The following is a 27,998-nucleotide window of genomic DNA, read 5'->3' as shown; positions in this document are numbered from 1 at the left end:
AAAAGACAGATAACTTCACATTTTGTTTCTTAACAGATCAGTTACATCTCAGGGAATATATTTATGAGTGATCCTTTTAAGTTTCCTTATTTCTACCGAACTGTCCCTAGTGAGCTGCATCTCTGTGCTGGGATTATCAGGTTACTGAAGCATTTTCACTGGACCTGGGTTGGTATCATTGTGCCTGATGATGACAATAGCATAAAGGTTGCCCAGGTCCTGAAACAAGGGATTGAGGAGAATGATGGTTGCATTGAATTCTTAGAAATCTTTAGTCACAGCAATGGTGTTCAGCAACAAGATAGGGAAAAAATTTATGACAACATCTTTGATTCATCAGCTAATGTGATTATTTTCTATGGGAGTTATGAGCATGCATTGACTCTGCTTCCAATTCTATTGATACCAGGCAAAGTATATATCTGCACAGTTCCACTGGAATTTTACTTGACCTATGAATTACACACAAAATTGAAGAGCAGTGCAAAGAACAGCACCTTGGCCTTCACAGTAGCACAGAAATATGTTCCAAGCTTTTCCACATTTATTCGTGAAGAAGAAAATCCTATCCTGTTTCCAAGGTCTTTTTATACTGAGGAATGGTGGAAGGTCTTCTGTGACAGTCAATGTCCCCAAAGTATCAGAAGGTCCTGCAATACTAACCGAACAGAATTCTTTAGTTTGCACTGTGCCTTCAAGTACCTGGGGAACAGCTACAGTGTGTACAATGCTGTTTATGCTCTGGCATATGCACTGCATAACATGACCATGTCTGATGCTGCAAGCAACACCATATGGAATGGAGCAATTCCTAGATCTTTGGATTATTTGCCATGGAAGGTAACATAATCTATTAGAAGAAAGTTATTTTCAGTGCTGGTACTAATGTTAATCTGTAGTCATGTGCCGCATTTTAATACCTTTTACTGATACAGTGGCTGGTATAGTAAGCAAATAAATAAAATCAAAGATTTCCCAGATGATATTCAGTCTGCAGCTGTTTGAATTAGACCTGGATAATTAGTGCTGGACAATTACTGGGTATCGGCACTGAATATCCAGGGTTTTGGTGGCTCCTGGAATTTATCCAGGTAACACTGATATTCAGCAGGGAAGTAGGCCACAAGTGGGACAAGGAAGCCAACCAATGGAAGAAAGCTGACTTTATTAAGGGACTCGTGTCCCGTGTTTCAGAATACCCCACAAGGTATGGTCCAGTGTGAATCTTCTAATACAATGTAGTGGAAAATAATTTGCACTAGAAAGTTTATTTTTCTGTTTCCAGTTAACAGTGACACCATTTATTTCTATGACCAGGGGATGAATGTAGATCTCACAGCTAGTCACACACACACACACACACACACACAAACTTCCCCCCAGAGACCTTAAATTCAACAGTGCTGCTTTCCCCCAGAGCTAAATCACAATGGACTTTTTAACCATATGTTTTACTCTGAGGGGCTTTCTCTCGCTAACCTGCTTATTTTCGAAAGAGAAGGGCGGCCATCTTCCAACACAAATCGGGAGATGGCTGCCCTTCACCTGAAGCCGGCCAAATCGGTATAATTGAAAGCTGAGTTTGGCCAGCTTCAACTGCTTTCCGTCGCAAGGCGGGACGGGGGCGTGCTTACAAGATGGCCGGCTTCAGCCGATAATGGAAAAAAGAAGGCCGGCTCTGATGAGCATTTGGCCGACTTTACTTGGTCCATTTCTTTTTAGGACCAAGCCTCAAAAAGGTGCCCCAACTCACCAGATGACCACCGGAGGGAATTGGGGATGACCTCCCTGTACTCCCCCAGTGAACCCCCTACCACCTTAAAAAAATAAAATAAAATAAAAACATTTTTTTGCCAGCCTCTATGCCAGCCTGAAATGTCAGACCCAGCTCCCTGACAGCAGTATGCAGGTCCCTGGAGCAGTTTTAGGGGGTACTGGAGTGCACTTCAGGCAGGCGGACCCAGGCCCATCCCCCCCCCCACCTATTACACTTGTAGTAGTAAATGGGAGCCCTCCAAAACCCACCACAAACCCACTGTACCCACATGTAGGTGCCCCCCTTCATCCCTAAGGGCTATGGTAGTGGAAGTGACTCCCCATGACGTCAGAGTCCCGGAACTCTCAAAAGCATTTTTCTTTTAAAAGAGTATTAACGTATGAGCTCGTGGTAGCCCACGCTCCCCCACACCATATAAATACCCAGTTACTCCGCCCCCTTGACGGTTCTTTTAAAAAGCTGGCGTCAACTGCAGGGTGGGTTTGTGTGGCTGCAAGATGATCTGTCCAAGGAGAACTACCGTTACAGGTAAGCAACTTATATTTCTCCATGGACAGAATGCATCTTGCAGCCCCACAAATTGAAGACTCCCCAGCTACACAGGTAACAGTATAAACAGTCAACACACCAATTAAAAAGTGAAATAAACTGGTACCTGTGGCAGGAGGAGGTGGTAGTTGACGCCTCAGACACCGGACGATAATACTGCCTGTCCAAACTCTGTTTCAGCAGACGAGGCAGCATCAATACAGTAGTGCTTCGTAAACACATGCATAGTTGACCATGTAGCAGCCCTACATATATCCAGTAAAGGTGTCCTTTGCAAATGAGCCATTGTGGCCGCCTTGGCCCTCAGACGATGAGCAGTGACATGTGGAATGTCTGTGAAAACTCCTGTTGAGTGAGATTGCGCTTGTTGATAACACAAAGCAATGCACTTTGCGATCCATTGTGATAAGGTGTTTTTGTTAATTGGTTTTGGATGCACAGAAGACCTCCAGGACAGGAACAACTGGGATGGACGATTTATACACTTTGTTCGCTTAAGATAGATACCTAGAGCTCTCAGGCAATCTAAAGTGTGAAGTTGTCTGTGCTCCTTAGTTTCATGTGGTCGCCGCATCTCAAGAAAGATATAGTGGAATTAGAAAGGTGCAGCGAAGGGCGACTAAAATGATAGCGGGGATGGAATGACTTCCCTATGAAGAAAGACTAAGGAGGCTAGGGCTTTTCAGCTTGGAGAAGAGACGGCTGAGGGGAGACATGATAGAGGTATATAAAATAATGAGTGAAGTGGAACAGGTGGATGTGAAGCGTCTGTTCACGTTTCCAAAAATACTAGGACTAGGGGGCATGCGATGAAACTACAGTGTAGTAAATTTAAAACAAATCAGAGAAAATTTTTCTTCACCCAACACGTAATTAAACTCTGGAATTCGTTGCCGGAGAACGTGGTGGAGGCAGTTAGCTTGGCAGAGTTTAAAAAGGGGTTAGATGGTTTCCTAAAGGACAAGTCCATAAACCGCTACTAAATGGACTTGGGAAAAATCCATAATTCTAGGAATAACTTGTATAGAATGTTTGTACGTTTGGGCAGCTTGCCGGGTGCCCTTGGCCTGGATTGGCCGCTGTCGTGGACAGGATGCTGGGCTCGATGGACCCTTGGTCTTTTCCCAGTGTGGCATTACTTATGTACTTATGTACCTTAATGCACTGCCAACTGGGTAAAGCAGAGTCATGAGATAGGAAGTAGTGTCCTATTGCGGATTAAAAACTGGTTAAAAGAGAAAACAGAGAGTAGAGTAAAATGGTCAGTATTCTCAATGGAGAAGGGCAGATAGTGGGTTTCCCCAGGAGTCTGTGCTGGGACTGCTGCTTTTTAACATATTTATAAGTGATCTAGAGATGGGAGTAACTAGTGAGGTAATTAAATTTGCTGACGACACAAAGTTATTCAAAATTGTTAAATCACAAAAAGATTGTGAAAAATTACAAAAGGACCTTGGGAGACTGGGCGGCTAAATGGCAGATGACGTTTAATATTAGCAAGTGCAAAGTGATGCATGTGGGAATGAGGAACCCGAATTATGGCTACCTCATGCAAGGTTCCACGTTAGGAGTCACAGACCAAGAAAGGGATCAAGGCGGCGGCGGCGATGATACGTTGAAACCCTCTGCTCAGTGTGCTGCAGCAACTAAGAAAGCAAATAGAATGTTTGGTATTATTAAGAAAGGAATGGAAAACAAAAATGAGGACGTTGTAATGCCTTTTTATCGGTCCATGGTGCGACCACACCTCGAATACTGTGTTCAGTTCTGGTCACCGCATCTCAAAAAAGATATAGTGGAATTAGAAAAGGTACAGAGAAGGGTGACGCAAATGATAAAGGTGATGGGATGACTTCCCTATGAGGAAAGGCTGAAACGGCTAGGGCTCTTCAGCTTGAAGAAAAGACGGCTCAGGGGGAGCTATGATAGAGGTCTATAAAATAATGAGTGGAGTAGAACAGGTAGTTGTGAATCATTTGTTTACTCTTTCCAAAAATACTAGAATTAGGGGGCATATGGTGAAGCTACAGAGTAGTAAATTTAAAACAAATCAGAGAAAGTTTTTCTTCACGCAACATGTAATTAAACTCTGGAATTCGTTGCCAGAGAATGTGGTAAAGGTGGTTAGCTTAGCGGGGTTTTAAAAAGGTATGGACAGCTTCCTAAAGGAAAAGTCCATAGACCATTATTAAAATGACTTGGGGAAAATCCACTGCTTATTTCTGGGACAAGCATCATAAAATGTATTGAACTTTTTTTTAGATTTTGCCAGGTATTTGTGACCTGGATTGGCCACTGTTGGAAACAGGATGCTGGGCTTGATGGACCTTTGGTCTGTCCCAGTGTGGCAATACTTATGTACAAAATATAATTTGGTAATGCTAAAACATAAAAAAATATATACATGTACACTAAAGTACTTATTATATATAAGTACGAAACTTTATAAAATAAAGGCATAAAAATATAGTGTAGCCATCCAAGAAGAATATATATTAAATAAAATGTGTTATAGCCGATAAATAAATAAATAAATGTAACCTTCCAAGAAGGATGTATTAAAACATATTGAGGGGCATTTTCAAAAGAAACGTCTAAATCAGAATTTGGACGTTTTACAAAAACGTCCAAATTCCGAACAGGAAAGAAGGTCATTTTCGGAAAAGATCGATGTCTATCTTTTGTGTTCGAAAATACTATGGACGTCCTGTGATTTGGACGTCTTTGTGATTTGGATGTCCTTTGTTTTGGTCCATTTTCAAACAAAAGACGCCCAAATGCAAGATGTCCAAAACAGAGGAGGAGTGGCTTAATGGTTACTGTAGCAGTGCTTTGATCCTGGCAACATGGGTTCAATTCCTACTGCTGCTCCCTGTGACTTTGGGTACGTCAAATGCACAAGGGGCATTTTTGGATATGACATCTAAGTCTGAATTTGGACATTTTTTGTAACACGTCCAAAATCAGAACAGGAAAGGTCATTTACTATTTTTTTTAAAAGTCTATCTTTTCCTTTTGAAAGTGCTGTTTGGAAAAATGGTTTGTGATTTGGGGGAGTAAGGGGAGGTGATCCCCAAGTCCCTCCAGAAGGAGGAGTGGCCTAGTGGTTAGGGTGGTGGACTTTGGTCCTGAGGAACTGAGTTTGATTCCCAGCACAGGCAGCTCCTTGTGACTCTGGGCAAGTCACTTAACCCTCCATTGCCCCATATAAGCCGCATTGAGCCTGCCATGAGTGGGAAAGCGCAGGGTACAAATGTAACAAAAATAAATAAAAAAATCTGGTCATTTGGGGCACCTCTTGTGTGGAGTAGAGGAGTAGCCTAGTGGTTAGTGCAGCAGAGTTTGATCCTGGGGAAGTGGGTTCAAGTGCCACTGCAGCTATTCATTATAAAAACAGGTCTAGCTCAAAATGCCTACGTTTTATTCTTGGACGTCTTTGTTTTGTTCCATTATTGCTGAAAGACATCCATGTCTTAAGAACGCCCAAGTCCCACCTTGAACACTCCCCCTTGAGATTTGGACGTCCTTCTGACGGACTTCAGAGAAAGACGTCCAAAAAGAGGTTTTGATAACACTGATTTGGATGTTTCTGAAAAGCCCTAGCCTCCTTAGTCTTTCTTTGTAGGGAAGTCGTCCCATCCCCGCTATCATTTTAGTCGCCCTTCACTGCACCTGTTCCAATTCTACTATATCTTTCTTGAGATGCGGCAACCAGAATTGAACACAATACTCAAGGTGCGGTCGCACCATGGAGCGATACAACGGCATTATAATATCCTCACACCTGTTTTCCATACCTTTCCTAATAATACCCAACATTCTATTCACTTTCCTAGCCGCAGCAGCACACTGAGCAGAAGGTTTCAGTGTATTATCAACGACGACACCCAGATCCCTTTCTTGGTCCGTAACTCCTAAAGTGGAACCTTGCATGACATAGCTATAATTCGTGTTCTTTTTTCCCACATGAATCACCTTGCACTTGCTCACATTAAACATCATCTGCCATTTAGCCGCCCAGTCGCCCAGTCTCCCAGTCTCGTATAGTCCTTCTGTAATTTTTCACAATCCTGTCACGAGTTAACAACTTTGAATAACCTTGTGTCATCAGAAAATTTAATTACCTTGCTAGTTACTCCCATCTCTAAATCATTTATAAATATATTAAAAAGCAGCGGTCCTAGCACAGACCCCTGAGGAACCCCACTAACTACCCTTCTCCATTGTGAATACTGCCCATTTAACCCCACTCTCTGTTTCCTATCCATCAACCAGTTTTTAATCCATAATAGGACATTTCCTCCTATCCCATGACCCTCCAAGTTCCTCTCTAGCCTCTTATGAGGTACCTTGTCAAACACCTTTTGAAAATCCAGATATACAATATCAACCGGCTCCCCTTTGTCCACATGTTTGTTTACTCCTTCAAAGAATTGAAGTAAATTGGTCAGGCAAGATTTCCCCACACAAAAGCCGTACTGACTTGGTCTCAGTAATCCATGTCCTTGGATGTGCTCTGTAATTTTGTTTTAATAATAGCCTCTACCATTTTCCCCGGCACCGATGTCAGACTCACCAGTCTATAATTTCCCGGATCTCCCCTGGAACCTTTTTTAAAAATCGGCGTTATATTGGCTACTCTTCAATTTGTCAAATTGTGCCATTACATCTTCTAGGTTTATAGAGATTTCATTTTGTTGCTCTGACTCGTCAGCTTTGAATACCATTTCTGGCACCTGTATCTCCCCCAAATCTTCCTCAGTGAAGACCAAAGCAAAGAATTTATTTAATCTATCTGCTATGGCTTTGTCTTCCCTGAGTGCCCCTTTTACTCCTCGGTCATCTAGTGGTCCAACGTATTCTTTTGCCAGCTTCTAGCTTTTAATATACCTAAAAAAAAGTTTTACTATATGTTTTTGTCTCCAACACAATCTTTTTTCAAAGACCCTCTTTGCCTTCCTTATCAGCACTTTGCATTTGACTTGCCATTCCTTGTGCTGTTTCTTATTATTTTCAGTTGGATCCTTCTTCCATTTTCTGAAGGATTTTTTTAGCTCTAATAGCTTCCTTCACCTCACTTATTAACCACGCCAGCTTTCGCTTGGCCTTCCCTCCTCCTTTTTTAATACATGGAATATAACTGTCCTGGGCTTCCAGGATGGTAATTTTGAACAGCATCCATGCCTAATGTAAATTTTTTACCTTCATAGCTACTCCTCTAAATTTTTTTTCACCGTTCTTCTCCTTTTTAAAAGTTAAATGCTAACATATTGGATTTCTTATGTGTACTTACTCCAGATCCGATATCAAATCTGATCATATTATAAAGGAGCCCCAGCACATCTGTCTTTTCTTCCTAGCCAGGTGGGCGGTAGTACACTCCTATCACTATACTTTTTCCCCTTTACACATGGAATTTCAATCTATAGGGATTCCAAAACATGTTTTGTGTCCTCCAGAATTTTCAATCTATTTGATTCAAGGCCCTCCTTAACATACAATTCTAACCCTCCAGCAATTTGATCCACCCTATCACTATGATATAATTTGTACCCTGGTATAACAGTGTCCCACTGGTTATCCTCCTTCCACCAGGTCTCAGAGATGTCTATTATATTTAAATTTTCATTTAGTGCAATATATTCTAACTCTCCCATCTTGTTTCTTAGGCTTCTGCATTCACATATAGACATTTCATACTATATTTGTTGTTCCTATTTATATCTTGCTCAGCAGTGATAATTTGCAATCTTTTGTTTGCTTTTCATTTAAAGACACCTGGTCTTCATCGCAACCTTACTATCAGAATACCCTATTTCCCCTGTTTTGGTGATATATTTGAAAGATAACTTATTCCTAACCATTCGCTTTTGAATGACTGTCAGCCTTCCCCCAGTTTCTAGTTTAAAAGCTGCTCTTTTTCAATGCTGATCCCAGTAGCCTAGTCTCACCCTGGTTAAGATAGAGCCCATCATTCAGGAATAAGCTCCGTCATCCCCAAAATGTTGCCCAGTTCCATACAAATTTAAAACTCTCCTCCCTGCACCATCACCTCATCCACTCATTGAGACTCCGGAGCGCTGTCGGTCTCTTGGGTCCTGCGCATGGAACAGGGAGCACATCAGAAAATGCTACCCTAGAGGTTCTACCTAAGAGCCTAAATTTGGCTTCCAGAATCTTCCTTCCACATGTTCCTATGTCATTGGTACCCACGTGTACCAAGACAGCCGGCTTCTCCCCAGCACTATCTAAAATCCTATCTAAATGATGTTTGAGGTCCACCACCTTCGCACCGGGCAAGCAAGTGACCAGGCAATTCTCACATCCACCAGCCACCCAGCTACCTACATGCCTAATAATCTAATCACCAACTACAACAGCCATCCTAACCCTTCCCTCCTGGACAGAAGCTACTGGAGACACATCCTTGGTGCAAGAGAATATTGCATCCCCTGGTGGGCAGTTCCTGTCTACAGGATTACATCCAACTTCACCAAAGTGATACTCTCCTTTTAGAAGACCTCCCTTCTCCAAGGCAGCACAGGGGCTGCCAGACTGGAGGTGGGACTTCTCTATAACATCCCTGTATGTACCTCATCTATGTACCTCTCTGTCTCCTTCAGCTCCGCAAAGTCTGCTACACTAGCCTCGAGTACTCACTTGTTCTCTGAGAGCTGGGAGCTCTTTATAACAAGCAAACACATATAAGTTCTCACCAGCTGAAAGATAATTGTATATGTGATGTAAATCATATGTCATCTAATGTTGCCAAAATATCATAACATTTAGATTGTCATTTACAACCAATGGTCCCTAAAATTCAGTCTTATGTTGGGGATTCATGTGATTTGCTTCAATACTTGGCTGAAATAGATATATTTCCGGCTCAGGAAATTATTTTAGCAATATTAGATGCCACTGCTTTGTACACAAATGTGCCTCAAGAGTTCTGCTTTAGATATAATCAGAAGCTGTTTGGATTTTTTTACAACTTTCACAAAAAATAAAGTTTTCTTGCAGACTAAGGTAGCCATGGGGGCTACTGTAGCCCCCACGGTAGCTTGTCTATATATGGACTATTTTGAGAAGACATTTGTTTATCAGAATGCTTTTATGAGTCATATACTGGCCTAGAAAAGTTTTATAGATGATGTTTTCTCAATATGGTCAGGGAGTAAGTTACAACTTTTTGCACAGAGTTGAGTTTTTAGATATCTTTATCCAATATGAACATGGACAATTTAATACTCAGATTAAAACCTACAGATAGGAATGCATTGCTTCATTATTCTAGTCATCATCCTAAACAGTTAAAAAATAGTATTCCCATAGGACAGTTCATGAGGTTGAAGCGTTTGTGTACATTTGATAGTCAATTAAAACTCATGCTATTGAAATGTATAATCGGTTTCAAACTAGGGTTATCCTAATAAAGTGATTAAACGAGTGTATAAATGAGCTAATGTCGCTCAAAGGCACTGGCTGTTGAGCCCTTCTAAGAAATGTACTGATTTGCGATTAACTTGTGTTTTACCATATTATACTCAGGTTCAGCAGCTTCTTATTAAATATTGGCCTTTGCTCTCATATCACAAAGGGTTTGAACAAACCCCTAGATTTGCATATGCTAGGGGACCTAACTTAGGGGAAGTGTTAGGTATAGGAATTTCAAGAATAGTTAGTGAAGGGTCATCATGGCAAATGTGGTCACGGTGTGCATTGTCAGTATGTCTTGGGCATGGAGAAAATCTGGATTCGGCAGTTAAACCGATACCATGTTTTGAAATCAGACACTGATTGTGACTCAGATTATGTAGTATATGGAATTCAGTGTCCCTGTGTCCACTGATATATTGGTGAGACAGTGAGAAAAATCAAATACCACATTGCACAACATTTAAGTAATATTTGGCTGCAGTGGATGGAGGCACCGCCAGTGGCACACTGGATGCAACAGTCTCATCGAGTAGAAGACCTACGATTTGTGGTTCTCATGCATTTTGATCCTGGTGGTGGGGGCAGTGTTCAGCAGAAAATGCTTTTTATGAACAAAGATTGATTTTTGAGAACACTGTTGCTCTTAATGGACTTAACAAAGAGGTTGATTGGAGTTTGTTATTAGCCTATCCCAGATGAGTCATATTGAGGTGCTTATACCTTTAGGGTTTTATATTGCCCTGAGCAATTGCGCATGTCTAGTTGTCTAAGCACAATGGCCGCCATTTTTGAAACACAGTGTGAGTTGCCAGCAGGTAAGTTAGTCGTGTGATATTTTTATTTTAAAATAATGATGTATAATGGTTTATTTGTAATGTGATATGGACGTTTTGTTAATTTTAGCAAGGTCTCCTGATGAAGCATATAGCAAAACAGGTCCTATAGAGACCATGTCAATGCTGCATACATACTACTAAGACTATGCATTTTAAAGATCCTCAACGGTCATCTCTGGATGTAAAGCTGATTGTAATCAGAGTTATGATGTCTTATGGTGATACTTTGGTCTAGTTTCAACATCAATAAGGACAATAACTATTCATATTTGGAACTTTTTGGAGTATGGACTTTTGTACATTCAGATTTTAAAAGAACTTGTTCAAATTGAGAAGATAATCACCTGATAAAGGAACATTCATATTTGGCATTTACTGATTGCCAGAGTCAACCTGCAGAGTATAAGATCATGATGAGTCATTTGTGTGGTTTTTATATCTGTTATATATTGTGTGAGATAGATTTAATATGTTACTTAATTTTTAATAAAATTTGTAATATATTTGGAAATATTCAGTCATCATATATTGTGAAGATGTTTTACATATACAGCACATGTAAGTAGCACCTTTCTAAAATGACCACTTACATATTTGCCATTTTAAAAATCTACTACCTACACTTGCAAATGATGCTGAAGCCTTCTAAATGTCGTTATGTTTTCATCTTGATTCAGAATGAAAGCACATCCCTAAAATCAGGTTCGTATTGTATGTACTTGAAAGTAGGTACTTTCCATAGTCCTGAAGTTAGGGATAATAGTGGGACAATATTAAAACTATTCTTTTCTTCTTTAGCTTCACCATTATCTGCAGAACATCCACTTCAAGAACAGTCTGGGTGAAGAGATCTTTTTTGATGAGAATGGTGACATAGCCCTTCCATATAATATAATAAATTTGGTCTATTTCCCTAATGGGATACAGAGGAATGATATTGTTGGAAGTTACAATCCTTATGCTCCCCAAGGGCAGAATTTCTTCATCAATGAGGAGGAGATTGTGTGGGAGAGTACTTTCACCCAGGTCAGAATTAAGTAACATTAGACTCAGAGCCATGCAGGTATGATGCATATGTTTGCAAAATGGCAAGAGGAACAGCTGCTGAATGAGTGGGTGTCCAAAATTCGTATCCATGGTAATATAATAAAGCAACAGATGTTTCTAATTGGGCTGGAAATAACAAAGGAGGGAGAGGAGTGGCCTAGTGGTTAGGGTGGTGGACTTTGGTCCTGAGGAACTGAGTTCAATTCCCACCCCAGGCACAGGCAGCTCCTTGTGACTCTGGGCAAGTCACTTAACCCTCCATTGCCCCATGTAAGCCACATTGAGCCTGCCATGAGTGGGAAAGCGCAGGGTACAAATGTAACAAAAATAAAATAGATACTGTTGTAGATTCTACATGTAATGTTGCTACTATTGGAGATTCTACATGGAATGTTGCTATTCCACTAGCAACATTCCATGTAGAAGGCTGCGCAGGCTTCTGTTTCTGTGAAGCCTGCGCGGCCACATTGGTGATCTGCCAGGGCCGACTTCTAGAGGAATACCCAGGGCCGTGCCTAGGGTCTCTGGCGCCCCCCTGCAGACTATCAGTTGGCGCCCCCCCCCCCCCCCCCAGTGAAAATGATCAGCCCCCCCCCCCGGTGAAAATGATCGCTCACCACTTGCTCCACTGACAGGAATTGTCAGCAATATTCTTAGAAACAAATTGCTATACATTGCAAAATAAGATAGCAGATGTAAATTCTCAAAATAGACATATTCCAAACGCTAAAATGAAAATAAAATGATTTTTTTCTACCTTTGTTGTCTGGTGACTTTTTCTGATCATGCTGGCCCAGTATCCGACTCTTATACCGGGCGCCTATGAACAGCATATAGATTAGATCTATTGAGATTTCACATTCTCTGTGAACTCTATTTCATAAAAGTTTAAAACAGACTTGCCTTATTTGTAATCTTATTGATTCTCTTCATTTAAAAAACAATTTTAGATTTCTTCCTTCTTACCTCTGGGGAAACCACAGATATATGTTAATTACTGCACTGAAAGGAAGCTAAATATGGTTAGTTTTTTTTTTTCCCCCACAAACCCCTGCCCTGAGTTAAAGAGTCTATCCAGGGGCACAGCTATGTTTGACAAGCCCAGCAAAAATCCTGTGGCCACCAGCTAGTAGAGCTACCTGATGCTGGACCCACAGTTCAAAATTTTTGTCAAAATATCTGAGGCAACAGTGGTAGTATTGGGAGGTGGTAAGTTCGACACACATGGCACTCACCTCCAGCAGTGCAGCCACGTTGCCTCCTGATTCTAGTTTTTAACCCTCCCCAAAGCAGCCAGAAAGTAACTACATGTGTTTAAGTGCTTAAGCTTGTGCTGTTAGTCATGGGGCTGAAGTCTCACGGTGCACTAACATACACAAGCCCCTACTCCCACATCTCACCAACAGGTAGACACCCCCTACACACCGCTACTGTCTTAGGTGCTCCCAACACGTGCCACCTGCATCCTCCCTGTCCAACACACCAAAACTTTTGCCCTGCACATGCTCCTATAGGCGCCCCGTATAAGAGCCTTACCATGACCTTTAAAACCGGCTCCGGTCCCCACCTGGCAGTGTCGACGACGTCCCCTGTGCCTTTGGGCAGCTTACCGGCACACGCAGCACTGCTCTTGTTTCTTCTCTTTGTTGCCGTCGTCCCCCCCCCCCCTTCACGCGATTCGCGAACCGCTTAGCACTGCTTAAAAAAAAAAATTACACGTCAGCAGGAACAGGCTGCTTCAGCCAATCCCAGGGGCCTTCCTTCAGCGTGTTCCGCCCCTGAGGGCTGAAGGAAGGCTCCTGGGATTGGCTGAAGCAGCCTGTTCCTGCTGACGTGTAAATTTTTTTTTTAAGCAGTGCTAAGCGGTTCGCGAATCGCGTGAAGGAGGGGTTGGGACGACGGCAACGAAGAGGAGAAACAAGAGAAGTGCTGCGTGTGCCGGTAAGCTGCCCAAAGGCACAGGGGACGCCGTCGACACTGCCAGGTGGGGACCGGAGCCGGTTTTAAAGATCATGGTTCGGCTGGGGAGGCTTAGCCTCCCCAAGCCTCTTATACGGGGCGCCTATGCCTCTCTGCTCTTTCCTCCGCGCCCTGGGGCTTTTAAATCTTTTACTTCCGGTCGCAGCAGCGTCAGTGAAAGCAGAGCGCTGCCGACGTCTCCCTTCCCTTTGCGCTCTTGGTTCCCTCAGTGTCCGCCTTCTTCTGACGTCAGAAGAAGGCGGGACACTGAGGGAACCAATGAGTGCAAGGGAAGGGAGACGTCGGCAGTGCTTTCACTGACGCTGCTGCGACCAGGTAAAAGATTTAAAGGCCTCGGCGGCGCGGCGCGAGAGTAAGCACCGCGGTGGCGCCCTCCAGAGGTGGGCGCCCCCCTGCGGCGCTTACCCCGCTTACCGCATCGGCACGGCCCTGGGAATACCAACATTCCATGTAAAATCTCAAATAGTAGCAACAGTGGAGGAGTGGCCTAGTGGTTAGGGTGGTGGACTTTGGTCCTGAGGAACTGAGTTGGATTCCCACTTCAGGCACAGGCAGCTCCTTGTGACTCTGGGCAAGTCACTTAACCCTCCATTGCCCCATGTAAGCCACATTGAGCCTGCCATGAGTGGGAAAGCGCGGGGTACAAATGTAACAAAAATAAAATAATGGGAAATGCCATGCAGAGCTCCATTCCTCCAGCGGCTGAAGTTATCCTATAATTATGTGCTATCAAGCTGCCTGTGGACCAGTGTTCAGAGCAGGCTTTTAACCCATCACCTGGCATCCTTATACAGAGGTTGCAACAAAGACATCTGGCTTATGTTTGCTGTTGCTGCAGTCTCTCTAATGGGATACCCTAACTTCTCTATTTTGATAGTCCTTCAAATATACCTCACTCCGAACCATGTACTCCTGAGTGACTCTCGGCTTTCCCCCGTTTAAAAACTGCTCTATAGCTTTTTAGCTCCCTTTTCTTTAGAGAGATTTCATAGTTCCAGCAGATGATAGAAGTAGTTTTTAAAAGTTACTTGAACTTGTGGAATTAAAGTAAGTAATGAGGCCCGCTGCATCTTACGTTTCCTGGCCTGTGACTTTAGAGAGAATTCATAGCTTCAGAAGGGTTTGGGTGTTAGGATCTGGCCACTTCTGTTAGCAATCTATAGAATCTAAGTTTGTCTAGCGTTCAGAGTTTGTTTTCATCGCTGCCCATTTTTGAGTTGCTGTTAAACAGGCAGTCGTTTTATTCAAACTTGTGGCGACACCTGGTTCAATGGGTATATGCAGCAGCACATCATCAGCATAGACGTAGAATTTTGTGTCCATTCTTGTAGCCTTATTTCTAATCAAAATAGGGCTCATACTTCAATATATTGTATAGAACAGTTTATTAAAGAGCTCATATCTTTATCTATTCTTGCTCTCACTAATTCTCCAGGATATATGCTGGTTGATTCTGATCAAATTCTACACACTCTGAATTTTATTTTTCTTATTATGCTCCTCTGCCATAGCTATTTCATGTCATTATAAGAGTGCTTATGTCTTCTATCTTTTCTTTTCCTTTAACCTCTATAATATTCGTTGATGTTGCTGCATTCTTTCTAAATGTTATCAGTTATGTTTCTCCCTGGACTGTATATATCACTAGCCGTCCTTATGGTATTTTGTATTGTGTTGTTAATTATTGTTCATAATATTCAAAATTCTTTAATAAAAATATTGAAACTAAAAAGAAATTCTTTAGTGAAGCTTTTTTAGTTCCAGTGAGAACTTGGGATGAGAAGACTAGCAGTTAGAGCAGGGGACTGAGAATGAGGAAAGACAAGGTTCAAATCTTTTTCATGCTCCTTGTGACCTTAGACAAATCACTTAGCCATCTATTACATCAGGTACTAACTTAGGGAGGGTGTTTACTAAGCTGCGTTAAGGAGCTAGTACAAGTTTTAAGATGTGGTAGACATTAGTGTGGACCAGTGCTAACAGCTACTGGATGTTAAGCCAGTGGTTGGGAGGCGGGGCTAGTGCTGGGCAGACTTATACGGTCTGTGCCGGGGCTGGTGGTTGGGAGGCGGGGAAAATGCTGGGCAGACTTATACGGTCTGTGCCAGAGCCGGTGGTGGGAGGCGGGACTGGTGGTTGGGAGGCGGGGATAGTGCTGGGCAGACTTATACAGTCTGTGCCCTGAAGAGGACAGGTGCAAATCAAGGTAGGGTATACACAAAAAGTAGCACATATGAGTTTATCGTGTTGGGCAGACTGGATGGACCATGCAGGTCTTTTTCTGCCGTCATCTACTATGTTACTAGGTTACCACGTTAGACAGTGCAGTAAAAATCCTGTGCTAGCTGCTTATTGTGGGCAGGTGCCTGATATGAATGGTGACAGGGTGTGGCTACACACTACAGCAAGTGTATAGATCAGTGCTGAGTGCTCACTGTCATGACTGCAGATAGCAGTCATGCACTTACGTCACCTGAAGAGGTGGTATTAAGTCAGCGGCGTAGCAAGGGCAGGGTGGTGGGGACTGTCCGCCCCGGGTGCACGCCGCTGGAGGGGTGCAGAGAGCAGCCGCATGCCTATTGTCTCCGCTGTTTCCCTGCTCCCTCTGCCCCGGAACAGGTTACTTCCTGTTCTGGGGCAGAGAGAGCAGGAAGCCAGCGGAGCCGAGAGCCGCGCGGCTGCTCCCAGCAGCCAAGAATGCACCCGGGGGGGGGGGTTGATGCGCTGGGAGGGGGGATGTCGTGCTGCACCTGGGGGGGGGTTGGCATTGGCGATCCACCCCGGGTGGCAGCCGACCTAGGAACGTCACTGTATTAAGTACAGCCATGCTACCAGCAGCCCAGTATCATGGCCACAAACCATGCCTCCCCCATAAGTAGACCACTCCCTCCCCTATTGTAACAGCCCCAGAGAAAATGTCTTCCAAAAGCAGACACCCAGCATATCCCAATCCCTGCATGGCTTACTTCATGATTGCCCTGGTAGTCTTGGGGTCCAAGGCAGGAGTGGTCCCTTTCTGCTACTGTCCTGGTGCTGCTCTGTGTTCAAAATGGTGCCTATGACCCCAGCAGTAGTCTCATGGTACTATCATTAAGGGTCAACCTGCCATATGAGGACAATCAATTCCGATGTTGGCCAGTGCACACAATGCAGTGCTCATGTGGTGTCTGACCTGTACACTAAGTACAGTAGTAGAGGAGTAGCCTAATGATTAGTGCAGCGGGCTCAGAACCTGGAGAGTTGGGCTTAATTCACACTGCAGTTCCCAGTGATTCTGGGCAAGTCACTTAACCCTTTGTTTCCCCAGGTAGAAAATGTAGAGCCCTTTTACAAAGCAATGGTACCTGTGCCACAGCTTTGCTGCGTGCCAATCCGGCACTACCACAGGAATCCGGCAATTGTGCCTGCCCCCAACAAACACCATTTCCGGTGCTGAAAAATACATTTATTTTTTTAGTGCCGAGGGCTTACCTTGTGGTAACTGGGCAGCCCCGCATGCTGCTCAGTTACCACCAGATTAGCACAGGAGCCCTTACCACCTCCTAAATTTGGCCCCTTTTGCTGCAGCTTGGAAAAAAGGGGTGCTTAGATTGTGAGCCCATTAGAGACAAAGAAAATACATACATGTTTATGTTTACTCCACACTTGATATGCCCTCTTTCTGTAGATACAGTCAAAGCAGTTTGCATATATAATAAATATAAACCACCGAAAGGCGGTATATCAAATCCATGACCCTTTACATTTTACAGGGCAGGTGCTGGGCATACATGCATTTACTGTATAGGCATTGCACTTTCCACACTAGGATGTCCTTTTACTAATCTGTGGTATGTACTAATGCGTGCTTCCCCCTGCACTCAGGCATCCTACAGCAGTTCTGGTATCTGTGCATGCTTCCCCAGCACTGAAAACATGTTTGGGGGGCAGAGAGTAGGATATGCAGCACTAATCAGTTATGGACAGATGATCGAAGGCAAAAGTGGACACTAGAGGCCGTTAGCACCAGGCAAGAGCCCGTGTTTGCCTGTGCCCTATGCTCAGAGCTGACAAGCACATGTAAAAATGAGCTCGCCAGCTCTGAGTGCAAGTAGCATGCAAATGCATGCTAAACAGGGCATTAGGTATTCCTCCCCAATGCTCAGCGGGCAGCACGCCAACTATTGGTGTTGCTCCCACAGCAAACCCTACACCAACTCAGAGCTGGCATTAAGGTTTGCAGAGCATTGGGGAGGAATGGATAGCACACCCTCTGGCATGCAAAAGGTTTCCCTGGTGTCCCATTGGGCATCTCCCACCCGCCCTGGTGACCTAGTGCCCCCAAGTTCCCCAACACCCCCCCCCCCCGTACCTTGAAGCAGGAGGAGGGAATTTCACTCCCTCCTCCTGCAAGCACCACCTTCAAAATGATAGTGCCCTGCCCTTCCCTGTCCAGTACATCCTGGGATGCACTGAGCAGATCCTCAGTACCATATAAGGGAGTTTCTCGCTTATATGGTACTGAAGTCCTGCTCAGTGCATCTCCTTCCTCCTGCTTCAAGGTATGTGGGGATAGAGGGGGCACTAGGCCACACGCCAACCAATCAGCACATAGCGCGTGAACCCTTTCCGGCTACTAAATAGGTGTTGATAAGGGCTCACACGCTAATGGCCAAATGCTAATTGGGAAATTAACGCCTGACCATTAATAAGGAAAATGGAAATGCAGTCATTTTACATCTGTGCTACAAGTGGCCTCAGCATGCAGGGAATCTCACATGCTAGTCATAGCGCAGGCCACCTTTTAGCACAGCTTAGTAAAAAGACCCAATTAACTTTTGCGGTTAAGAGTGCAGTAAGTGAAAAACTGTAGAGACAGGGAAAGACATATTTTACCTGTCTGTAACTCACCTTGAACCACTACTGAATGTTGCTTGTGGGTTCTTTGTTTTGATATGTTTTGTTTATTTTTTATTTCACGGGAACTTTATTAATCGTGGGCACTATAAGTGCCCAATTATTCAGTAGGTTCCTATTGAGTACTTTAGTAGGTACTTATTCAAGCAAATCATGCCTACCTAGCACTTCAAGAAGCACCTATTCATCAATAGGGCACTCTATTAAGAACACAGGAGAAAAAAGTGAACTTTGGGGTTATGTTCCCTTAATTTCAGGTTAAAACAATATAAAATGACATGAAAAATGTTTTTGAAATTTTCTGTGCTTTTCAAATGAATGTACATCCCCACTAGAAAGGTGTGAGGTAAATTACAAAAATAATTTAAAAAAAGATGTAGAAAGTATAGAACATATTTAAGAGTTTAAAAATTTTTTATCATCTCATGTCAAGTTATCTAGATTATTTTTCTCAATGTTTAGACACCTCCACAGTCCAAATGCAGCCAGAGCTGTCTTCCTGGCTTCAGGAAATTAACTAGGGAAGGAGAGCCCATCTGCTGCTATGATTGTATTCCCTGTCCAGAGGGAGAGGTGTCCAATCAAACTGGTGAGTGATCTTATGTTATAACGGAGCTTGACCTTGATCATTAGTCATTTACTAAGGGCCCAATATTCAAATGAAGTTATACATTCACTGGTGGCTGAAGAATGTATAATACTGCTATCCGTGGATTATTGGCCACTGTACTGATAGAATTGTGTTTGGTTATTGTTATTGTTCCACTTAATATACTGCCATTACTATCAAAAGGTCATAGTGGTTTACAAAGTTCTAAAAATTATCAAAGAAAGGAACGCCAAAGTTAAAAGGACAGAATACAGTCAACCGAGATGTCATTCATTGTGAATATCCTGAAAACCTATTGGCTGGGGTTCCCCCAGGACCTGTTTGGGAATCACTGACCTATATGGATAGAGCTGCCTAATACATGGAGTAAGTTAAACATAGGTGCCAGTGTTTAACTTAAGCTGATGACTATTTTGCACTGTGTTCTGGGAACTTAAAGATTGGGGTTTAAAGGAGGAATTGTAGGTTAGTGATAGGCAAAATAAAAATATAAAAATGCAAAATATAAAAAGCAAATTTTATCAACTAATCTCCGTAGTCTTTTCCACTTAGTTTTAAAAACTTTGTACCACAGCATTAACAGATAGAATCTAGCAGGCCCAGGCGAAATATATTCCACGTATTAAAAAAGGAGGACGGAAGACCAAAAGACAGCCGGCATGGTTAAAAAGTGAGGTGAAGGAAGGTATTAGAGCTAAAAGAAAATCCTTCAGAAAATGGAAGAAGGAACCGACTGAAAATAATAAGAAACAGCATAAGGAATGTCAAGTCAAATGCAAAGTGCTGATAAGGAAGGCTAAGAGGGACTTCGAAAAAAAGATTGCGTTGGAGGCAAAAACACATGGAGGGACATAATCGAACGCGAACGCCCATCTCCATGGGCGTCTATGTCCGAAAACAGGTACGTGAAGAGGCGGGACAGACCATATTTTCAAAAAAGATGGGCGTCCATCTTTCGTTTCGAAAATACGGTTTGGATGGACCAAATGCCATGGATTTGGTCCTTTCTGAGATGGGCGTGTTTTTTTTTAGCGATAATGGAAACTACAAACGCCCAGCTCAGAAACGTCCTAAATCAAGCCATTTGGTCGGTGGAGGGACAAATGTACAACACTACCATAGCTCTTAGGGGTGAAGAGAGCAACTACATGTGAGTACAGTGGGTTTTAGAGGCCTCCCATTTACCACCACAAGTGTTACGGGTGGGGGGGGGGATGGGCCTGGGTGCAGTACCCACTAAAAGTGCTCCAGGGACAGGACTTGTTCCTGCTGTATAACCTTGGCACAACAGTTCACACCTGAAGACTAATCTCGCTGAAAACGTCCTTTATTTGAATAAGCACGTTTATTCATAGTTAACTGCAGATCAGAGGTTGTGTCCACTAGCAACGAGTCTCCCTGGTACTGAGATTAGCAGTAGGTCCGAGCTGGCAGAATGGTGCACAAAGCCCTCTTTCAGCAACATTCAAGGTAAGAACTAAGTGCTGTAACGTGGCTAACACATGAAAGGGATCTAAAAGTGTCTTACTCAAATGGCCACTACCTCATGGACTACCGGAAACAAAACAGGGCACACTCTGACCCAGTAAGCAGAGGGAAAAGCACCATGGGAGTACAGCCTACCAACTACCAACATCGTGAGCATGTAACACAAGCTAATGGAATCACGGAGCCCAATACCCTACACCCACCACAATGCATTGCTGATGTGACTCTGCAGTGCCCTTAACAGAAAAGGTGTCACACTCACCCGAGACCCACATCAGAACCAGGGAAAGGCTGTCAGAGGATAGAACACAATCTGATGTCATGGAGGTGGGTACTGCATTTGAGGCTGGCATACAGGCTGGGAAAAAAAGTTTGTAAAGTGGGTTTTTTTTTGGTGGGAGGGGGTTAGGGACCACTGGGGGAGTCAGAAGAGGTGATCCCCGATTCCCTCCGGTGGTCATCTGGTCAGTTGGGGCACTTTCTTGGGACTTGGATCTGAAAAAAAAGGGTCCAAATAAAGCGGACCAAATTCTCGTCAAAAACGCCCTTCTTGTTTCGATTATCAGCTAAAGACACCCATCTGTCCTTGGCCGAAACCATGCCCCAGTCCTGCCTCTGACACGTCCCCGTGACCTTTGTTCATCTCCCTGACGGACTGCAGTTGAGGACGCCAAAAAATTGGGTTTCGATTATACCGATTTGGGCGCCCACGGGGAAACGGACGCCCATCTCCCGATTTGGGTCGAAATATGGGCATCTTTCACTTTCAATTATGAGGCGGATAGTAAAAAAAATTTTAGGTATATTAAAAGCAGGAAGCCGGCAAAAGAATCAGTTGCACCGCTAGATGACCGAGGAGTAAAAGGGGCGATCAGGGAAGACAAAGACAAAGCCATAGCGGAGAGATTAAATGAATTCTTTGCTTCAGTCTTCACCGAGGAAGATTTGGGTGAGATACCGGTGCCAGAAATGGTATTCGAAGCCGACAAGTCAGAGAAACTTAATGATTTCTCTGTAAACCTGGAGGGTGTAATAGGGCAGTTCTACAAACTGAAGAGTAGCAAATCTCCTAGATCGGATGGTATTCATCCCAGGGTACTAATAGAACTGAAAAATGAGCTTGCGGAACTATTGTTAGTAATATGTAATTTATTCTTAAAATCGAGCGTGGTACCGGAAGATTGGAGGGTGGCCAATGTAACACTGATTTTTAAAAAAAGGTTCCAGAGGAGATCCGGGAAATTATAGACCGGTGAGTCTGACGTCGGTGCCAGGCAAAATGGTAGAGTCTATTATAAAGAACAAAATTACAGAGCATATTCAAAAGCATGGATTAATGAGACAGTCAACATGGATTTAGTGAAGGGAAAACTTGCCTCACCAATCTACTACATTTCTTTGAAGGGGTGAACAAACATGTGGATAAAGGTGAGCCAGTTGATATTGTGTATCTGGATTTTCAGAAGGCGTTTGACAAAGTACCTCATGAAAGACTCCAGAGGAAATTGGAGAGTCATGGGATAGGAGGCAGTGTTCTATTGTGGATTAAAAACTGGTTAAAAGATAGAAAACACTGAGAGTAGTGTTAAATGGTCAGTGTTCTCAATGGAGAAGGGTAATTAGTGGGGTTCCCCAGGGGTCTGTGCTGGGACCGCTGCTTTTTAACATATTTATAAATGACCTAGAGATGGGAGTAACTAGTGAGGTAATTAAATTTGCTGATGACATAAAGTTATTCAAAGTCGTTAAATCACGGGAGGATTGTGAAAAATTACAAGAGAACCTTACGAGACTGGGATACTGGGCGTCTAAATGGCAGATGACGTTTAATGTGAGCAAGTGCAAAGTGATGCATGTGGGAAAGAAGAACCCGAATTATAGCTACGTCATGCAAGGTTCCACGTTAGGAGTCACAGACCAAGAAGGGATCTAGGTGTCGTCGTTGATGATACGGTGAAACCTTCTGCTAAGTGTGCTGCTGTGGCTAAGAAAGCAAATAGAATGTTAGGTATTATTAGGAAAGGAATGGAACACAAAAATGAGGATGTTATAATGCCTTTGTATCGCTCCATGGTGCGACCGCACCTCGAATATTGTGTTCAGTTCTGGTCGCCGCATCTCAAAAAAGATATAGTGGAATTAGAAAAGGTGCAGAGAAGGGTGACGAAAATGATAAAGGGGATGGGATGACTTCCCTATGAGGAAAGGCTAAAGTGTCTAGGGCTCTTCAGCTTGGAGAAAAGCCGGCTGAGAGGAGATATGATAGAGGTCTATAAAATAATGAGTGGAGTTGAATGGGTAGATGTGAAGCGTCTGTTTACACTTTCCAAAAATACTAGGACTAGGGGGCATGCGATGAAGCTACAATGTAGTAAATTTAAAACGAATCGGAGAAAATGTTCTTCACTCATCATGTAATTAAACTCTGGAATTCGTTACCAGAGAATGTGGTAAAGGCGGTTAACTTAGCGGAATTTTAAAAAGGTTTGGACAGCTTCCTAAAGGAAAAGTCCATAGACCATTATTAAATGGACTTGGGGAAAATCCACTATTTCTGGGATAAACAGTATAAAATGTTTTGTACTTTTTGGGGGATCTTGCCAGGTATTTGTGACCTGGATTGGCCACTGTTGGAAACAGGATGCTGGGTTTAATGGACCCGAGTGGACACCCGGGAGGGAGTGGAAAGCATGAAAAAGGATCTGAGGAAGCTAGAAGAATGGTCTAAGGTTTGGCAATTAAAATTCAATGCAAAGAAATGTAAAGTGATGCATTTAGGGAGTAGAAACCCACAAGAGATGTATGTGTTAGGCGGTGAGAGTCTGATAGGTACTGAGGGGGAGAGGGATCTTGGGGTGATAGTATCCGAGGATCTGAAGGCGACGAAACAGTGTGACAAGGCGGTGGCCGTAGCGAGAAGGTTGCTAGGCTGTATAGAGAGAGGTGTGATCAGCAGAAGAAAGGAGGTGTTGATCCCCCTCTACAAGTCGTTGGTGAGGCCCCACTTGAAGTATTGTGTTCAGTTTTGGAGGCCATATCTTGCTAAAGATGTAAAAAGACTGGAAGCGGTGCAAAGAAAAGCTACAAAAATGGTATGGGATTTGTGTTGCAATCCGTACGAGGAGAGACTTGCTGACCTGAACATGTATACCCTGGAGGAAAGGAGAAACAGGGGAGATATGATACAGACGTTCAAATATTTGAAAGGTATTAATCCGCAAATGAACCTTTTCTGGAGACGGAAAAGCGGTAGAACTAGAGGACATGAATTGAGGTTGAAGGGGGGCAGACTCAGGACTAATGTCAGTAAGTATTTTTTCACAGAGAGGGTGGTGGATATGTGGAATGCCCTCCCACGGGAGGTGGTGGAGATGAAAACGGTAATGGAATTCAAACATGTGTGGGATAACACAAAGGAATCCTGTTTAGAAGGAATGGTTCCGTGGAACCTTAGTGGAGATTGTGTGGTGACGCCAATAAACAAAACGGGAGCTGGGCAGACTTCTACAGTCTACGCCCTGATCGTGACTGAATAGATAGGGGTGGGCTGGAGTGTAAATTTTAAGAGGCTTCGATGTTAGCTTCAGGACTTAGTACAAGAACAGTACTGGGCAGACTTCTACGGTCTGTGCCCTGAGAAAGGCAAGGAAAATCAAACTTGAGTATACATATAAAGTATCACATACTAGTCCTTTGATTAGCGTCGGCAAAGGAACGTCGATGCTCTTGGACCTGGAAACATCTTCATCGCTCTCAAATCATTTAACCACCATGTCCAAAGGAGTGAGTTAGGAGTGTATGCTGAAATGGAAGTCGTTTACAGCTGAACCCGTCTCGGCGGTGCCACTCCTAAACCCGTAAGAGCTATCAGCTTGGAGTTTTTGGCTCCCGTGGAGGTTACATTGAATATCATCTGGAAGGTGCGCCAGGACCTAACAATGGTAGTAAATAATTTTGCTTCAGATATAATCTTATTAGTGAGCCACATGGATAATCTAATCGAATCCTTTGAGAATGAAAAATTGATACAGCAAATGAAGTTCTACAAGAATAGGAAACGGTTAAGATTTTGAAAATGTTAATAGACCAAAAAGATTTGAACAAAATGAATATTACAGATTATTAATATCGAGATTGTTGTTTTCCCAGAGTTCCGGGTATGACTCCTAAAGTTTTTTTTCCTCAGAAATGATTCCTCTTAGTGAAGCCTGTGAAACTGGGATTACCTTATTCAGTGGGAATTGGATTAGAGATTCAAGTGTTTATATTGTTAAATAATTTCTGGTTTTAAAAGAGTAAAAAATGAAATCAGGTGTATTATTTCCACTAATATTGGATAATAAGTATGTTTCCAACGAAATTAATTGACTATACACCATCTTGGGTTTGAAGACTCCAACCAGATGATCAATGTGGAATAATGATTCAGATAAATAATAACTGGGGATAATCAGGTTAATACCACGTTTTCTTGGTTTACTGTTGTTTAATTGATCTCCTTGTCTTGTTTCACTCTCCCTATTTATTTTGTGGTCTAAGAAAGAGAAAGATTGTATATAATCCATTTATCTAGTTGAGATTGTTTTCTTCTAATATTGTATTAATGTACAGTCATCTCTGTATTACTGTTTGCAAGTGACCCTTGTAATATGAAAAATTATAAATAAATGATTTTAAAAAATAATAATAAAGTATCACATACCACGTAAAATGAGTTTATCTTGTTGGGCAGACTGGATGGACCGTACAGGTCTTTATCTGCCGTCATTTACTATGTTACTATCACGCTTATTTTCGAAAGAGAAGGGCGCCCATCTTCCGACACAAATCAGGAGATGGGCGTCCTTCTCTCAGGGTCGCCCAAATCGGCATAATCGAAAGCTGATTTTGGGCACCCTCAACTGCTTTCCATCCCGGGGATGACCAAAGTTCACGGGGGCGTGTCGGCAGTGTACCGAAGGCAGGACGGGGGCGTAGTTAACAGATGGGCGTACTCGGCCAATAATGGAAAAAAGAAGGGCGTCCCTGATGAGCATTTGGCTGACTTTACTTGGTCCCTTTTTTTTTCAGGACCAAGTCTCGAAAATGTGCCCGAACTGACCAGATAACCACCAGAGGGAATCAGGGATGACCTCTTCTTACTCCCTCAGTGGTCACCAACCCCCTCCCACCCAAAAAAAAAAAAACAAATTAAAAAACATTTTTTGCCAGCCTCAAATGTCATACCCAGCTCCAGGTCCCTGGAGCAGTTTTTAGTGGGTGCAGTGCACTTCAGGCAGGCGGACCCAGGCCCATACCCCCCCTACCTGTTACTACTACTACTACTACTTAGCATTTCTATAGCGCTGCCAGGGTTATGCAGCGCTGTACAAGTTTAAACATGGGGAAGGACAGTCCCTACTCAAGAGAGCTTACAATCTAAAGGTGACAAACTATGTAGTCAGTGTAGGTATCATGAATGGGGAAGGTGGTTAGGTGCCAAAAGCAAGGGAGAAGAGATGGGCTTTGAGTAAGGACTTGAAAATGGGCAGGTAAATGGGAGCCCTCCAAACCCCACCACAAACCCACTGTACCCACATGTAGGTGCCCCCCTTCATCCCTAAGGGCTATGGTAGAGGTGTACAGTTGTGGAGAGTGAGTTTTGGGGGGCTCAGCACCCAAGGTAAGGGAGCTATGTACCTGGGAGCAATTTGTGAAGTCCACTGCAGTGCCCCCTAGGGTGCCCGGTTGGTGTCCTGGCATGTAAGGGGGACCAGTGCACTACGAATGCTGGCTCCTCCCACGACCAAATGCCTTAGATTTGGTCATTTTTGAGATGGGTGTCTTCGGTTTCCATTATCGCTGAAAACCGGGGATGACCATCTCTAAGGTCGACCTAAATGTTGAGATTTGGGCGTCCCCGATCGTATTATCGAAACAAAAGATGGACGTCCATCTTGTTTCGATAATACGGGTTGCAAATGGACGCCCTTACAGATGGTCGCCCCCGTTCGATTATGCCCCTCCACGTTACTATAAAGGGTGTGCACTCTTTATCAACTTTTTATAACATTCCTGACTCACTCATTCTCCTCCAATGGACACATCCCCCTTTTAATTGCATGCTATGGGATTTGGGAACCCAGCATTATAGAATGATATACAGCTAGATGTGCACTGAAATTCTAATTGGTGCCAATTAGCATCAATAATTGGTTGTTAGCCTCCAATTATTGCATGTTAATGGCTCTATATATTCTATATATAGAATCCAGAGACATGTGCCTAAATGTAACTCATCTTGAGCTTCTACTCAAAAAGCTGTGAGCTAAATCCTAATAAATATTCTTTATTTGCAGATTTAGACATGTGTACCAAGTGCCCAGAGGATAAATGGCCAAATCAGAAGAGAGATGCCTGTATTTCAAAAACGATAACCTTCCTGTCCTATGAAGAACCTTTGGGGATAGCTTTGTATCTCATCAGCATTTTCTTCTTTCTCATCACTGCTGTTATTTTGGGAATCTTCATTAGCTACCGAGACACTCCCATAGTTAGAGCCAACAACAGGGACCTCAGTTATGTTCTCCTAGTTTCTCTCATGTTCTGCTTCCTGTGCTCCTTGATATTCATTGGCCATCCTCAGCATGTGACGTGCTTTCTCAGACAGACTTCATTTGGAATCACTTTCTCCATTTCTCTTTCGACTGTACTGGCAAAGACCTTCACTGTGATCATGGCTTTCCAGGCCACTAAACCTGGAAGCAAGCTCCGCAAATGGATGGGTGCCAGGGTCTCATATTCTTTAGTCCTTTCATGTACTCTTCTTCAAATCCTTCTCTGTCTTACCTGGTTGTGTACTGCACCCCCCTTTCCATATCGCAATACACAGTCAGAAACTGGAACCATACTAATTGAATGTAATGAAGGATCGATACTTGCATTTTACTGTGTTCTGGGATACCTGGGATTTCTGGCTGGTATGAGCTTCGTTGTATCTTTCCTAGCAAGAAATCTACCTGACAGTTTCAATGAGGCCAAGTACATCACCTTCAGCATGCTGGTATTCTGCAGTGTTTGGATCTCCTTCATCCCAACATACCTGAGTACAAAGGGCAAATACATGGTGGTAGTGGAGATATTTGCTATCTTGGCCTCCAGTGCTGGACTTCTGGGCTGTATCTTTATTCCTAAGTGCTACATTATTCTGCTTAGGCCTGAGATGAACACTAAAAATTACATAACAAAAAACTGAAAGGATTCATATTTGTAAAACTGATGGATAAATTTAACATTAGTTTCATTAGTTGAGACAGTCCAGGTTGGCTATTCTGTGTTTTACCTAGAAACTGCATCAATGATCCAAAACAGTAATTTTAATATATTTTCACTGAAGTAA

At 43.1% G+C, this 27,998-nt stretch overlaps 1 protein-coding gene across 1 annotated transcript; it reads left to right on the top strand.

Moving 5' to 3' along the window:
- Window positions 1-39: 39 nt before the first annotated feature.
- LOC115464986 (vomeronasal type-2 receptor 116-like) lies at window positions 40-27,854 on the top strand. Its single transcript, XM_030195382.1, has 4 exons — window positions 40-840; window positions 11,398-11,625; window positions 18,985-19,111; window positions 26,959-27,854. Exons 1-4 carry the CDS (start codon window positions 64-66, stop codon window positions 27,852-27,854), a joined length of 2,028 nt encoding a protein of 675 aa, XP_030051242.1. The 5' UTR covers window positions 40-63.
- Window positions 27,855-27,998: the final 144 nt, after the last annotated feature.

The sequence above is a fragment of the Microcaecilia unicolor genome, chromosome 3 (assembly GCF_901765095.1).
Source record: "Microcaecilia unicolor chromosome 3, aMicUni1.1, whole genome shotgun sequence".
In the NCBI taxonomy this organism is placed as follows: Eukaryota; Metazoa; Chordata; class Amphibia; order Gymnophiona; family Siphonopidae; genus Microcaecilia; species Microcaecilia unicolor.
This window is presented reverse-complemented; position numbering and strand designations above follow the sequence as displayed.

Excerpts from the sequence above, each read along its gene's own strand:
- LOC115464986 (XM_030195382.1), top strand. The coding sequence starts at position 64 with ATGAGTGATCCTTTTAAGTTTCCTTATTTCTACCGAACTGTCCCTAGT. Across the intron at positions 841-11,397 it reads TGGATTATTTGCCATGGAAG|CTTCACCATTATCTGCAGAA; the intron begins GTAACATAATCT and ends TTTCTTCTTTAG. Across the intron at positions 19,112-26,958 it reads AGAGGTGTCCAATCAAACTG|ATTTAGACATGTGTACCAAG; the intron begins GTGAGTGATCTT and ends CTTTATTTGCAG.